Consider the following 16,970-nt stretch of genomic DNA (forward strand, 5'->3'; position numbering starts at 1 on the left):
CTGGCCAGCAAGATCTCCGGATCTGTCCCCCATTGAGCATGTTTGGGACTGGATGAAGCGTCGTCTCACGCTGTCTGCGCGTCCAGCACGAACGCTGGTCCAACTGAGGCGCCAGGTGGAAATGGCATGGCAAGCCGTTCAACAGGACTACATCCAGCATCTCTACGATCGTCTCCATGGGAGAATAGCAGCCTGCATTGCTGCGAAAGGTGGATATACACTGTAGTAGTGCCGACATTGTGCATGCTCTGTTGCCTGTGTCTATGTGCCTGTGGTTCTGTCAGTGTGATCATGTGATGTATCTGACCCCAGGAATGTGTCAATAAAGTTTCCCCTTCCTGGGACAATGAATTCACGGTGTTCTTATTTCAATTTCCAGGAGTGTAGAACAGATTCTATAGTAATCTAACCTGCTCGACACCGTCAGAAACTGGCGAATGAGACCGGACGCACCGTGACCAAGCTGTCGTCCGATGTTATCGCCGACCTTTCGCGACGCCGTCTGACGACCTTTATCGGTGCCACTGTGAACGCAGCCTTAACTGGAGCCAAAACTGAACAATTGAAAATTGCATTATTATTATTATTATTGTTGTTATTATTGTTATTGTTGTTCACAACACATTACACAATACATACATTATAGCTGCTGCAACAGGAAGCACCGCATTTATTTAACACGATATTCACATTTAATACTGCGGATGCAGCCATTTGTGGGAGTCTTTAGTTTTTGTTGCTATACTTCTTTTCTGACTTCACAGCTTTAACAAGTTCTTTCATGTTGTCGAATTTCACAAATTTAGCGAATTCAGAACATTTCATACGGTAGTTAAAATTCACAAATAGTTCTGCTTTCACAATTTCCACTTTGTCCGTTGCTTTCATTGCTCCGGGTATTTAGCATCACACTAAAAATCGACTTTACAAACGCATTGGACGTTGGCACTGCTAACGCAAGTTGAAAAACTTTCAGCAAATTATGTGCCATTTCATAAAAAATCTTACCCATTTGTTGGAATTGTTTGCGGCTGGTAAGCCCTTAATGAATGGCAAGAAGTCGTTCAATGCACATATTTCAGAAAATAGTTCGTCACCGTTTACATTTATGTTGAAATAATCAGCAAGTTTCATTATGTTCTCCATTTCAAGGAGCTCTTCAAGATTGAACTGAGAGCTAAGCTCTAAAATCTTGACTGAAGTCAAACCATTTTTCTAGATAGACCAGAATCCTAGCATGGACTTGCTGAGCTTCTCTGAGTAATTTTGCTTGTTCATATTATCAGCTTTTGTATCCCTTGAATCCAAAGACATTATTTCTTTGTCTATTAATAATTTCTGTACGCAACTTCAGGAATGCAGACTATATTACAGTTATCTGTATATAATCACTTTCCACGCGTTGTATGTTTGTATTAAATAAATGTATAACGTTGTGGACAAAATAAATGTAAATCTCTGGGAGTGTTACTTCATCGTTCACTGCCATTTTCATGGGCTACGAATGTCCAAATAAGTTTGGCAGTATTGTTTTCACCCTGGCTTAGAAAATAGGACTTCAACAATTGCCAGTTCTGGAGCTATCTGTCTACAGCAGAGAAAAAGCCAAAAAGCGTGTTGGAACATGCCGGACTAGTGTGTAGTACTCGGACTGCAGGGACTCGAGAAAGTTCTTCAGCTCACTTACCTTCAATGCACTTGAAGAAAACTCATTAAATATCTTAACCACTAACGATTCAATAGTTTTAGACCATATTTCGCAGTATTGTGCAGTACATGCTTGTGACAATGTCCTGTAATAAGATGTAGTGCTTCAAACATATTTTCAGTTCCACGAAAGCAGATTGGTTTCTCCCGTAATTGGCAGAACAGTTGTCCGCACCATCTACCGTCGTTGCAATCCTGAAAGGCCAGTCTGAATGATGCTCTCTTTAAGCCTCGTGCCTATAGAAGCTGGTGTTTCGTCAGCAACTTCGTAAAAGTCTGTAACAGCTGAAGTTCTCGTTTCTTGGTCAAAGTACTGAATAGCAATTGGAAATTATTTGAGGCATCACGTGTAATCGAGAATGGAGTTGTACCAACTTTCTTCAGAATTTGTTGCAGAGAATGTGTAGCCAATACATCCTCTACTACTGTAGTTTCAGCTGTAGTCCGACAACAGTGAATTTTTTATGATAGTTTCGAATCTTGAAGAAGGAAAAAAGTGACATAGGAGTGCATTATCACAGCCTTGTGAAAGGTAACTGTGATATTTCACTCCATGATACGTTAATATTAGTTCCGTTGCTGACACCCCCCTTCCCGCTGTCAAGCAATACCTTTGAACAGTGGAGTTTAACACATCCTGCGTCTTATCAATATGTCTTGATAATCGCATGATGCTTTACTGCTTTCACTGAGTCGTATTTCACTGTAGAACTTAAACGGCATGTTTTAGAATATCCGGTATATTCATCATGTTTCGAAAGCCACCCCAAGAAGTCTGTTTCTTATAGGCATTTGTCATTTAATGGCACTCACGTCACTGGTTTTTTAGCCTGCTGCATTTGAGCTCACCATAATACTGTGTTATATACGTACACGTATCACTCAGGGACTACAGTGCCGTTCTTAAACACTTCAGTTATAAATAAACGCTTACCGTGTACGGTTCACCTAATATATCCACGACAAAATATTTCGTGACAGCAATCAGCCGCGTAATGGACATACTCGGCGCGTTCATGTGTTCGACAGCGGTATTCCTGTTAAAATTAGTAGGTCTTTATTGCAAGCACCGATAATAGAATGAAAATGCAATACTGTCGCTTAGTTTTTTTTACCCGCTATATAATTTAACTGTGCAGAAGAATAAATAGTCGTAAATTGATATTGTAACTCTGCCCTATTGTCCACTTGGAAGTGACATGCAGCTGTCATAAGAAAATAAAGCTATTATTGGTCTGCCTTTCCTAGTTCATGCTTATTCGGGCGGACTTCAAATGACTTGACGACAATGGGCACCACAGTGTAATATAAGGGGCGTTCAAAAAGAAACTAGCCGTGCCTAGCCATTTCAATTTGATTGCTTGGCGAAGGGTGGTCGAAGTTTGTGAGTAACGCTGGGCATTCACTGTTGTCCTATGCTGCAGGAAGTGAATCAGGAGGAGGCCATCTCGTTCAAAGAAGAACGTCAGCATAACCTTTTCTGCACACATGTGAATGGCCTTGGCCTTTTTTTGTGTTGGTGGCCCTGGATGCTTCCACTGGAGACTTCGTCGTTTTGATTCTGGTACGAAGTGATGACACCACGACTCTTCTGCACCCACCACTCGTGTCAGGAACGCATTCCTTTCCCGAGCATAGCACTGCAGATGAGCAAGACAGTGGGCCATTTGACATGCTTCCAGGTGTGGTTGAAGACTGTGCTGCACTCATTGGGCACACATTTTGCGATTGCGCAGTCTTTCCTTCATGATGGTGTAACACTTCTGATGCTCAATCCGACCATGACTGCCATGGCTTTCATTGTCAGTCAGCGGTCCTGGGTAACGAATGTGTCCACCATCTGGATGATGTCATTGGTAATATAGTGTGATGCTCCAGACCGTGTATCATCGGCAAATGACACCTATCCTTGCCTGAAGCGCTTGTGCCATGCCTTGACCCTTGCAAGGGACATGCAATGTTTGCTGTACACTTGTGACATTCGTCGATGAATGTCCGTTCCTCCTACTCCTTCCACTGTTAGAAAATGAACGCCACCTCTATGCTGATCTGTGTCACTGTTTGCAGTCCGACTGGCAGCGCTGGACGATTGATGCACGCTGCTGCTAGCTCTGTATAGTCATGTGATGTGCACGCATGCTCTCTAGCGACGAGCTTTAAACTTCCACGCTCTGGTTGGAACCACACCTCATTACACATGCCACAATATTACCCTCCTGCCACTGGTTTGTGCATTCCAGACTCCGACTCGTTTCTTTTTGAACGCTCCTTATATAAATGCAAAGCCTCTTTGACACGGCTTGTCAAACAAAGGAATGCACTAACTTACATTGGGAATTCATTACAACAAATCCACAATTCTACAAACTTGTGACACACTCTGATATAAAATATTGAAACCAAAGAATAATCAAATTGAAAAGTTTAATTGACTCAGTTTTCATTATTTTGCTTCTGTAAATAGTTTTTTAAAAAATGAAGTTAGTAAATATGAATTTAGCGTAATTTAAGGGGGCCCAAAAACTGGACATTTGATGTTCAGTGAGGACATTCGACGAGACACCACAGGTTTTATTAAAAAACCAGACTGTCTGGTCTAAAACCGGACAGTTGGCAACCCTGTCTAGGGACATAAAAGTGTGGTTATACTAGTTTTGTGAAATTACATTACATGACTTACATCTGCTTCCTGTTCTGTTATCCTAAATTTCCATGTCCCAGATCAGAACCCTTGCCTGCCAACATGTACATTTCCACCTTAAAAAGACCTCTAAATCCGTACCTTGGAATACCACCACCCACCAAACTCTCAAACCATTAAAACTGGTGTGCTAAACATGCCAAAACCCCAGAGATTATTCCCTCCATCCAATAGAACACGTAACACAAACGGATCTGTAATATATAGTCAACCCATCTTCAAAAAAACCCCAGTTTCAACACTGAAACCGAGGGAGGTGGCGCAATGGCTAGACACTGGACTCGCATTTGGGAGGACGATGGTTCAATCCCGCGTCCGGGCATCCTGATTTAGGTTTTCTGTGATTTCCCTAAATTGCTCCAGGCAAATGCCGGGATGGTTCCTTTGAAAGGGCACAGCCGACTTCCGTCCCTGTCCCTCCCTAATCCGATGAAACCGATGACCTCGCTGACTGGTCTCACAGCCCAACCCAACCTCAACACTGAACACTGTCTCTTAGCTTTTACCTCTATTTAAATGTGAAACTCTCCTACCCCTACTTAACCATTCCTTGGTGACCTTCCAGAAATTCTCATTCGCACCATTTCTTGGACACCCAGTTTCTACGTTCTTCCTAAAATCTGTAAGTCCTACCTCTTGGGAAATCTATTCTGCCTAGTTAATATCCACCATTGAAAGTATCACTATATTTTGTTACCGAAAACCTACCTACCTATATAAAATGCACTAACACCTCTCTACTAGTTATCCACAGGTTCTGTTTCTTTACCACCACGTGGTTTGCTTTACATTGTCAGTGCCTCCTACCTCTATAGCAATATCTCCAAGGCCCATTGTCTTTCTGAACATGAACACTCTCAATCCCAGAATGTCTTTTTTGGTAACCATGACCACTCGCAATTACTACTACTTTGAAAAAACCTAAAAAATATAAATAAAATAAAAATAAATTTAAAAAAAATTGACACCTTGCTGTTTGCTCTTGAATGACATTTCTGTGTACAAACCTGCTCATGACATATCTTGAGACATGCTTTCAAGTCATCCAGTCCTTGGTTTGTTGAGTAAATTTTGTGGGAGATGACTCCACGCCACTGACTTTTTCATAAGTACCTCTGTTCACATCAAACCTACCAATCGCCAGCAATGCCCCCACTTTGATTGCTGCTACCCATTGCAAACCACAAAGTCTTTTCCATACAGCCTGTCCCTCTGAGGGTACTGCATTGTAGTGACAAACAGGGTAAGGGTAGCTTCTATGCTAAATGTCTTGCTAAAGCCTTTACAGACCAAAACAACCATCCAAATATCATGTACCATATTCCACACACACTCAACATTTGTTCCACTCTTTCTATGAAGGAGTTTCCCCTGGCATGGGGAGCCTTCCCTTCCCTTCCTTAAGTAAAACTGTATTTAGTAACTCTGCTTCAGTGGTGCTGTCATCGGTAACATTTCCATTGTTATTGCGCAGTGACGGTATTGACTGTTTTTTGCCACTGGTGTACTTTACGTACGACCAGAGTCTCTTTGGGTTTTCTACCATATTTTGAGACAATGTTTCATTGTGGAAACTATTAAAAGCATCTCACATTGACATCTGCACTTAATTTCGAGCTTCCGTGATACTTAGCCAGTCTTGGGGATTTTGCGATCTTCTGAATTTGGCATGCTTCTTTCGTTGCTTCTGCAACAGTGTTCTGATGTGTTTTGTGTCCCATGGTGGATCAGTCCCATCTCTTATTAACTTATGCGGTATGAATCTATCTATTGCTGTCGATACTGTATCTTTGAATTTGAGCCATATCTGGTCTACACATAATTAGCTTGGAAGGAATGGAGACACTCTCTTAGGAAGGCATCAAGCAGAATTTTTATCTGCTGTTTTAAATAGATATATTTTGTGTTTATTTTTAGTGGTTTTGGTTGATATGGTTTTGAGCCTCACTACAATGACCTTGTGTTCCCTAAGTTTGTATGTATAGCCTAAGTTTGTTTGTATAGCCACTTGCAAACTGCAGCTAAGATTCACAGTAGAAAATAATGTGGTCACCTTTAACTGCTGCTTCATGACTCATGCTAACTTGCAGCCTATTTCTTGTTCCTTCAGATCTCTCCTCCTCAGCTTGTCACTATTATCTATTTTCCTCCACCCCACCATGCCCCATTCCATCCTCATGTTCCCATAGCAATCTCACAGTCCCTCAGTCACTTTCCTATTCAGCCCTGACTTTCACACTGTAACTTTCCTTCATCTCTTTCTATTCCACTGAACCCTTCCTCTTACTTCTGTACTCTTTTCTTAATGTTTCTTCCAGTGGACCCCTACAGCGTATCCTGCTTCACTGTATGTGGGTATGTGCCAGACACTTCCCCTGCAAGCAACTAAATGTTTCACAGTGAAGCAATCTTTGCTAACCACCTCCCACTCTATTCCTCTCTCTTGCCACCTTACAACCCCTTCCTATTCTCCACCACTTATCTCAGTCAAAATCATGATGTTCCCCAGTTTGGATTCAGTGCTTGTGTTAGCTCTGTAAAGTGACCATGTCCAAAATCTAAGCAGTGTTACATCCTTTGACATGCCTGACTGCCTCTTCTATTTTGGTGATATTAAAAGTAGATGGTTTCATCCCAGTTGCATACAAGCATACTTACTCTTCTCTCTCCTCCTAACCCCCGCTTTCCCCCACAGTCACCAGACTAATCTTATTTGGTTTTTTCCCTTTAGGGCAACATGAAGAACATAATCGGCAATTTTTGTTTTTGTTTTTTCCCTTTAGGGCAATGTGAAGAGGGCAACATGAAGAACATAATCGGCAAAATTTTGATAGTCAGTGGCAGCAAATCTCACACAGTTTCTTGGTGTGGTGGACATGATAAAATGGAAACCAGTGCAACAAAGAAAGTGTAACAGCTTCATGGTTCACATCAAATGACATTGGATAGATGTCCTTTCCAATAGGAAAAATGTGAAAACATTTGTAACTGGATGTTTAATTTGCTCTGGTTTACAGTTTAACTCAGCAGGAGCTGGAGACATAAACATTTCATTATGTGTTGCTTCTGACAGGGAAATGATATATTGCTGGACATCAAATCATTGGCACATCAACACCAATGGTTTATGATAGTAATTTCAAATTCTTGTCTAGTGTAAACTCCAGTTACAACTAATTAATCATTCAAATGCAGTTTTATTACAGCTGGATTTCTTTCCTCCATTTAGTTCATTATCGTTGCTACAGTCATCTATGCCAACAACACAAGTATCATTTTGCTGATTGCTGCAGTTTATAGAATTAATTTTGAGTTGATAGTGTATGATTAACTAAGAATTACTACCCCAGTCTTTTTTAAAAAAAAAAATTATTTTTACCAGGAGAAAGTAGTCATAAACACTAGTCACAGGATGAGGTACAACATGACCTCCGCTTCTCCATGGAAACTGACAGTCATTCTAGAGGACAAGAGCCAGTCGTCAGTCAGAATAACGGAAGTGAAAAAGTTCTCAGTGCTGGACATCTTATGATTAAATGCAGCCGAGACAAGTGAAATCACATCTTTCACTTGTAGAGTTCCTGCTTTTGGTGAACTGAAAACTGCTATGCGTGTGCAGTCTATGAATGCACTTCAAATTCAAGGTCATTCACTTTGCATTACCATTACTAAATGGGATGGTTTTATCTTCATGCATGCTTTATTATTGCACCTAGAAATTCCGTGCATTCTTTAACAGGGATGAGCCTGCTTTTATTAGAAGATTTTGGTTGCTCATATGGTGAAGGAATTGGCTTGCATACCTATTTTTAAGAATCTACATACTAACTGAAGTAAATGGGGTTGGGTAAACAACTAATGTAAAGGGAAGAGGTGTGTGTGTGTGTGTGTGTGTGTGTGTGTGTGTGTGTGTGTGTGTGTGTGTGCGTGTGTGCGTGTGCGCGCGCGCGCGGCGCGCAACTCACAGTGCCTCATGAAAGAGTAGAGACTGTGACACAGCTGCCATAACCTCATCGCTTGCTTCACACTACAAATAACGTGTATATTTGAAACTCCCTGGCGGATTAAAATTGTGTTGTGGACTGGGACTTCTGTCTTTTGTCCAACTGTCTGCATTATATGAGCCCAAATCATGATCCACCCTCACAGCTTTATTTCTGCCAGAACCTCATGTGCTATCTTTAAAAAAAAACACAGCATCAAGAAAAGGATAGATTGCTACTCACCATATAGTGGAAATGTTGAGTCATAGACAGATACAATAAAAAGACTGCTAAATAAATAAGCTTTTGGCCAAAAGCATTCTTCTGAATTAGACAACAGACACACATTTGTGTGAATGGAGTTCTCACACACATGACCACTGTCTCTGGCTGCCAAGGCCAAACTTGGGTTTGTTTTCCAGCACAACAGTTACTCATTAGTAATGTATATATGCTTGTAGTTTTCACCCCATGTAAATCTCTTATAATTATATTTGATAACTCTTGCAGAAGAAAATAATACTCTGAATTATTTATTCATTTTACTTTAACACTCCAGCTGCATATTACTGAATTCTAGAACATCCACCAGATTTTATTCGTGCTTTCCCAAAAATATTGTAGATCTTCACTCAGTTTGGAGGCTGCTTCCTGGCTATCCCTCAACTTATTTCAAAATAATAATAATATAACAAGCATTTTGTTTTAAATGTGGTACTGAACATGAATTTTTTAACTGTAATGATTGCAAGGAATTGGTAGGTAGTCAAGTTGGTGATGATTACTGTGGGTACTGTGAACTTGTGCCTCACTCTGCCAGATCCACTAATGTGTGTCTTTGGCCTGCTCCCCTTCATGCTTGATCTTCTAAACTCCTCTAAAATATAAATCTTTACATTATATGTGTAACAGAAAAATGTATATACTATAGTGTTTGACATAGAAAGGAGGACAAAACACCTGTAAGAAAACCATATCATATTATATTTGCCTTAGGTATTTTACAGTGAGAATTTTGTGAATTTATATAAAACATACAGGTAGCAAAAATAAATATCTTCTGTGTGTTAAAAAGCAATTTTTGTAGCAACTCCTAGACACACACAAACTGCTTCTGCTTTACATTCCTGTATGACATTGGCTGATGTAATTTAATTCCGTAAACACTGTTAGCTGTGATGTCTGCTAATTGCACTGTTATTGAGTCAGTTCGACCTGCATTTTGGCTCACTACAGCCAACTTCCATGTGAAAAGCTGTTCACTTTTTTCAGTGGCAGCTACTGTACCTAAACTGGTTTCATTGCATGGCATTTGTAATTATCTATTCTTGATGCACAATACGAAGGAATTACCAAACTTATAAACATAAGTTGACATGGATACACTTACTTAAAAATTAAATTTGCTTTATACATGTATTTAACAACACAATGATGGTCTTTATAGTTTACTAAAGTGCACAATCTCTCTTAACACCACTCACAGCAGTACCTTCCCAACAAGAACCAAGGGTCTTTTTTTTCCCACATGCAAGATCCTGAACTATGGAATAAGCTATAATGTGATTCTCCCTTGACCAAACAGTATTTTGTGACCTTCTCCATTACTTTTGAAGGAGAATTTGATAGGCGGGTTCATAACTGATAAGGTATTTGTTTTGGAAATAGCCACACTTTTTTCGTTTTCAACTAGTTTCAGGGTTGCAGGTTCATTCTGAAACAATTGGTCATTCCATTGGCCAAACTAAAATTGCACTTCCTGTGAAATGGCTGTGACCAGTGGTGATGCCATATCCCAGCCTGGTGGCACGAATAATTGCTTAAGAATGAGGTTATTGCCCTGAAACTAGTAGCAAAGAATGAAAGGTAAATAGATAAAACAAACGGAAACAAAGTGTAGCTGTGAAATGTTTTTTTTTTTTTTTTTTTTTAAAAAAACCAGCTTGATCAGCTATTGGCCTGCCAATAAATGATCACATAATACATCACTGTTCATGTTTCATGTAACATTCTAATCTAAAGTTAATGGTTTTACCATGGGGTATTTCCTTTCTCCACTAGAGATATCATGGGCTTGCTCCTTCATCCAAGATATTCTGTGAAACAGCCATATATACATGTAGACTATGGTTACGCAACTGCAACTCTTAGTTTTCAGGCTTACATCGTGGGGTAGGTACTCTGTATGGGAGGCATGCACATGTGTGTGCCACTTTTGAGTTGAAATGCGAGTACCATGAAGTGGAATGCTTAATTTCCCAACCTGAATATTCTGAAGCATGTTTGGGATGCTCACACTAAGTGTGTTGTTGTTCACAATCTTTCCTAGATCCATGCCATGTTGAGGGAAATTTTGTGAGAGGAATGCCGTCCACTTGCTATGAATCTCTGACACCAACAATAACAGCATCCTCCCCTGTTGTGACCTCATTTATGGACTAACAAACTGAGATGTCCATTCTCAATATTTCAAATGTATTCTACATCTGACCATAAATTCACTGCCTTGGATTGGTTTGTAATATTTTATTTATGTTGTGATACATATTCTGCTCTATGATTTGTCACATTCAACACATAACTTTTTGAATTGCTGCTATTTTTGTGAATTGTTGGTTTATGGATACTGACATACATAAACTTTTTTCCTCTTGCACAACTGCTGCTGATCTATATTAAAGTAGCCATTAATAACTACTGGCTACATAACTAAGGAGCAGTTCCTAGTGAAATGTCTGTCTGTGTGTAGAACTGTAGATGCAGTTTACTGGATTCAGTAGGAAGCAGTTGGTGATCTGTTTTTTGTGTATGTTATTCTAATGGCAGTAACTAAATTCCCAGTCTGGATTATGAACAGTATTTCTTTACTGCATTCATGGGAATATGTCGTACCACCTCTGTTTGTTCCTGGAATCTAGTAATTTGCTGCACCAGCTATAGTTTCTGGTTATTGTGAGATACAGCTGTTAATTGTCATGAAATGTCTCCTTTGCCTTTCAGGAGTGTGGGAAGTATGCTTACTACCAAAGTAATTTTTCCACAAGATTAATATTTCTTTTTGTGGACTGCAGGAAGCATACTTACTTCTAACTTAATTGTTTTACTATGCTCATGAGAGCACGTCTTACCACCTCTGTATGTGCCTAATATCTTATGGTAATACACTGTACAAGATGGATAAAAACTGCAACAACAGTCAGTTTCTTTTTGTCATGAGATCACTTGGGAAGTTCGAAAACATTGCTTTGTTTCTACAATACACAGGGTGAGTCACTAACTATTGCCACCAAGAATAACTCTGAAAGTATGATAGTAGCTGAAAAGTTTGTGGGACAAATGTTGCATGGGACAACTAGGGCCATAATATGACGTTGATTTTTTGTAGCTAGATGGGGTTGCATCAGAGATATGAAGGTCAACCTTTCTTTATTAATGGGATGCTATAGTTTGGTACTTATTTTCTGATAGCGGCTATCAAGGTAAATCCAGGGATGTGTAACAGTAAGGTCTTTGAAGATCAACAAAGGTCAAAAAGGTGGCATGAACATCTATTTGCAGAAGGTGTTCAAAGTGATGACCATTGGTACCAGTGCAGTGCTGCAATCTTCTTATCATGGATTGAGTGGTATTCCTTATCACTTTGGCAGTTATTGAAGCACATGCTCTGACAATTCTCTCTTGTATATCGTGCAAATTGTAAATATTCGTCAAATACGACGTCTCCATCTACCGTGCCATTGACATGTGAACACCATTTGACGGTTTGACAATACAACACTAATAGGAATGGTAAGACTAGTGTCATCAAATCAAGCAAATGTGAATGATGTATTCCTTTGAAGAACAAGTCGATATGCTTCTCATTTATGGAGAATGCCAACGAAATTCAGAGGTAGAGACTTATATACTGAAAGATATCCTCAACATATTCACCCTACACGTCATACATTTAACTATGTGTGTGATAAGTTGAGAACAACTAGATCTTTAACACATCAGAAACATATAAAGCAAAGGAAAGTTACTAACAAGGAAACGGAAAGTGGTACTCATGCCACTGTGGTTAGAGATCCTTGTGTTAGTTCACGTCAAATCGCAAGGGAATCTGGCATGGGCCAGAGTAGTTTTGTTTGTGTTCTGCATCACCACAAGTATCATCCTTACCGTATCAGTCTCCACCAAGAATTAACTGGTACAAATTGTATGTGTCGCATTGAATTCTGCCGATGGGCTCAACTTCAGATTCAGAGGGATGACGCTTTATTAATTTGATTTTATTTACTGGTGAGGCTACATTCACAAACCATGAAAATGTTAATTTGCATAACATGCATTATTGGGTAACTGAAAATCAATGTTGGCTGCAGCAAGTTGCACACCAAAAATCGTGGTCACTGAATCTATGGTGTGGGATTCTGGAGGACAGGATTATAGGTCCGTATTTCATTGAAGGAAATCTTCATGGTAGGAAGTACGCCACATTCCTGCAAGAAACATTGGAAGAAATACCTGTAGGAACAAGGGACAGACTGTGGTATCAACATGGTGTTGGTCCAGCACATTTTTCGCTGATGGCTAGAAATGAATTGCAGAGACCATTCCCAAATCATTGAATTGGATGCGGAGTAGATGTGTCAGGGCCACCTCATTTGCCAGACTTGAGCCTCTGGATTTTTTCTTGTGGGGATTCCTAAAAGACATTGTTTATAAAGACGTTCCAACTACACCTGAAGATGTCAGAGAGTGAATTGTCGGAGCATGTGCTTTGACAAGTGCCGACGTGATAAGTAATACCATTCAATCCATGATAAGAAGATTGCAGCACTGCATTGATACCATCGGTCATCACTTCGAACACCTTCTGTAAATGGACGTTCGTGCCACCTTTGTGACCTACGTTGATCTTCAAAGACCTTACTGTTACACATCATTGGATTCATCTTGATAGCCGCTATCAGAAAATAAGTACCGAATTATAGCATCCCATTTAAAAAAACAAAGTTGACCTTTATATCTCTGACACGACCCCACCTAGCAACAAAAAACCAACGTCATATTATGGCCCCTGTTGTCCCATGCATCTTTTGTCCAACAAAGTTTTCAATTCATTTCATGCTTTCGGAATTATTCTTGGTGGCAATAGTTAGCAACTGACTCTGTATACTACTGTGACTTGCTGCATATTGATACACTTATTGTAATGAACAGAAACTGCATAATTTTTGTATATGGTGCATAGTGAGTTGGCTTCTTATATAATGGCAACCCATAAAAACTCACAAAGAGGCAGTGGGAAGAATGCTTACCATTCTAAATCTCAATAGTAAAATTATCAAAAATTAAATAGTCAGTTGATGACAATTCTAGTATGGTTAACAAAAAAACACTGGGGGCTACTGCTTTAATTTTATTTATATTGCAGTTTCACTTTTTTTTGATAATGTTATGTGAGGAATCTGTTGCCTTGATTGTGTGCCTGGGAAGGGAATAATGTTTAGTTAATAATGAAGAACTTTGAAGAAACTGTAGTTTACCTTATTACACATTGCTCATTTCATGTGTATGTGGCAAATCACACTACTTGAAACTTAAAGCAGTTTGCAAGTGCAAGCTGTAAGTATTCTTGTACATGTCAGGACCAATTTTAATGATATTATTAAGTGAAGACAGAAATTGTTTAATAAGTGACAAGGTGTTTCCACAGGGCAGTAAAATTAGCAGTATTTGTGAAAAAATGGCATTATTATTATAGTATGACATCTCGGAACATATTAGTATATATCCACCTCAGTTAAATATGTGATTCTCAATTTTATTTAGTTCTTAACTTGAATGTTTCTTTATTCTTCAATTGTAATTCCAGGGATTTGCTGTTGAAGTTGTCCCACCCTACATGGTTGCATCAAAGGAAGCTGTTGCCAAAAACGAGAAGTCAAAGTGGGTGAAACACCCAAATCTGCCTGCAGTCACTACATCATGGCATAAGTTTATGATTAAAAGGGTATTGCAGGATTTTCAGTCAAAAGTTTTAGAAGTGAGCAGATCACAGCTGCACGAAGAAATTTATGCCTGTATACCACCAGCAACATATGAATTTCCAGATGGATACTGTCAGGTATGTGCAACACTGACTTTGAAAATGTCAGAGTAAGTTATTTGCTTTTAATACACATTTTTCAGTATGCCGTTTGCTCTGAATTTTCTAAGAGAAAGATATTATTGCACATGTCCTCCGAATTTCATTCTCTGTATAATGATAAACAAGAGTTTTAAGTCAACAACTAGTTTGACTAATAGATGTCTTAATTGAGTGTCATTTGCTTTCAACTAACAGAAACCACTTTTTTTGTAACATGCTAAAAGTAATTTGATTACAATGCCAGAATGAATATTAGTTTTTCTAATTAACAGACACAAATATAGATTCTTGCCAATAAGTCAGCTCTACTTATTGTTGTGAAACACTGCACAATTCATTTTAAATTCCCATTTATAACCCTTGTTTTTTATCATCATCTCTTAAACTGCTGGTATGAAAACCTGGTATATTCTCCATTATTGAGATTTGCTGCTAAGCAATTCAGAAGGGGAAAAAAGGGAACACAGATACATTTTTGTGAAAAGATGCACTCATTTCACATTACTTCTTTTTGCATGTTTCCTGAACAACATAAATTTTTACCATTTTGACAAATTCATTGCAAGAGAGTCTACAGTTGAGTAGATATTTATAATTTTTCATTTGTTTGTGTGGTCTTAAATGAAATGACCAGTTTTGATGAAAGTCATAATCAACAAGTGCCTAAGGTACAATTAGTCATTGTTGTATGTGAGGAATTGTCAGTAAATTGTGGTTCATTCAGCTGAAGGCTTTAGGATGTGTTTATGCTGTCACCTTTCTCTTTGCTGGTATGACTCAGCATTGATGAAAAACACATACTGAGTCTTACCAGCCAGTTTAACCTGCATTGGCATTGCTCCCATGCTGCTCGCTACAATTCTTGCCAGTTGATGATGTTGAGCTGGTTTGTGTTTTGCACCACAACCATTGCCATCTGTCCTGAAACTTGAGCCATGGTTGGCTGCTTCAAGGTCACTCCAGCAGTGACGTGTTTGAGTATGTTAGCAATGTGAACAGCTGCAGGTTAATTACTCCCAGCAAGCAGTGAGGTTGCAGCGTAAATGTAACAAGGCTCCCAACAAGCAGCGAGGTGCAGTGTGCCAGAAGCAAGCAGCGAGATGCTAGCAGTTCGGTTGCAGCATAAACATACCGTTAGTTGTCTGCTGAATGATGACTGGAACAGGAATACGAATGAATGAATCATCTATAAAAGGTTGAGATGCAACCCTTGTTACTTATCTCACCATCAACTACATTCACTGGTACTAATTATAATCCATGATCAATCAACATCAAAATTCTTACAGACTGGATGCAGTGCAGTCAAAAATCTGTACATCCCCCTCAAAAGCCTCTCAGAGGTCATAAGTAGGACTGAGTTCATATGATATCTTGGGGCCAGACAAGTACTCCCATTTCTGTGGAATGTTCATCAATATCTGCACTGTTAAGATGTAATTGGTTGGTGCACTGTTTGAATGTACTGGTCTCCATCATGGCACTGAAGTTAGACAAGCAGGTGCACATAATATGCCAACACGTATTATTCATTTTTGGCAGGTGATGCAGTTGTACCAGATATTCCATTTCATTCTATGTTAACATTCAGATGCACTATGCCAGAATGTAGCATCGGGTCAAGGGGGATCTCCTGGCCCATGTATTTTTTGTTACTTTCATCTGAATTTGACGTATACCAACATGTATCATGGCTTATTAGGAGAGACATGAAAAAAATGTTTTATGTTATGACCAGTTTCATATTACTTTTTGCCAATTTTGATGTTAGGTTGTGACTACTTGTTTTTCAAGTAACCTGTGTTCTTTATATTTGTCTGTTTCTCAGCATTTCGTTGAAAATGAAAATATACCTACCAATTACATTATATTTATTGACATAACATATATTTACATTATTAAAAAAGAATCGTCTGTGTTACACCTATTACATCTTATTAAAGAAAAAAGGTAACTGCACACTGTTGAAAGTTTTTTAAAAGAAACCATTGTCATAACTTCGAAGTTGTCTTCTTTGGCAGTATTCCATCAATCCATCAACACTTCACTATACCGTGAAACCAGCTATTCGAAGTTTGTATTTGAACATTTCAGCACAATGACAGACATTTGACAAGGTAAAGATTTGCTTCTGGCATGGGAAGTTGCTTTTCGAATAAATTTTGAAGGGGTTGGTGTCCTTTCAAAATACCTGCATTGCTGAAATCTGCCATTCCAGGCATATGTAGCACTCTTTGCCATGTCAGCATTAATAGAGTTCACCACCATCATCCTAATGTTGAACAAGAACCTGGAACTGTGAACATAAACTTGAATGGGTCTGTGGCCATAATACTTGTCAACCTAGTTTGAAGGTGCAACCCAGTGCACTTCAGAGTTTCCTTAACCTCCATGTGCGGCGGGACACTATGAATGTAGTGTGTGGACATACAAGGTGAGA

The 16,970-nt window shown here is 39.2% G+C and overlaps 1 protein-coding gene across 1 annotated transcript in view; it reads left to right on the forward strand.

The window, feature by feature from the left end:
* The window catches only part of LOC126297591 (actin-like protein 6A), a 108,838-nt gene that overhangs the window by 43,790 nt on the left and 48,078 nt on the right, over nucleotides 1-16,970 (forward strand). Inside the window, exon 2 of the mRNA XM_049988566.1 lies at nucleotides 14,255-14,506. Within this exon, the coding sequence (XP_049844523.1) occupies nucleotides 14,255-14,506 (252 nt within the window). The remainder of the gene's footprint in view (nucleotides 1-14,254; nucleotides 14,507-16,970) is intronic.

The sequence above is a fragment of the Schistocerca gregaria genome, chromosome X, assembly GCF_023897955.1.
Source record: "Schistocerca gregaria isolate iqSchGreg1 chromosome X, iqSchGreg1.2, whole genome shotgun sequence".
NCBI lineage: Eukaryota > Metazoa > Arthropoda > Insecta > Orthoptera > Acrididae > Schistocerca > Schistocerca gregaria.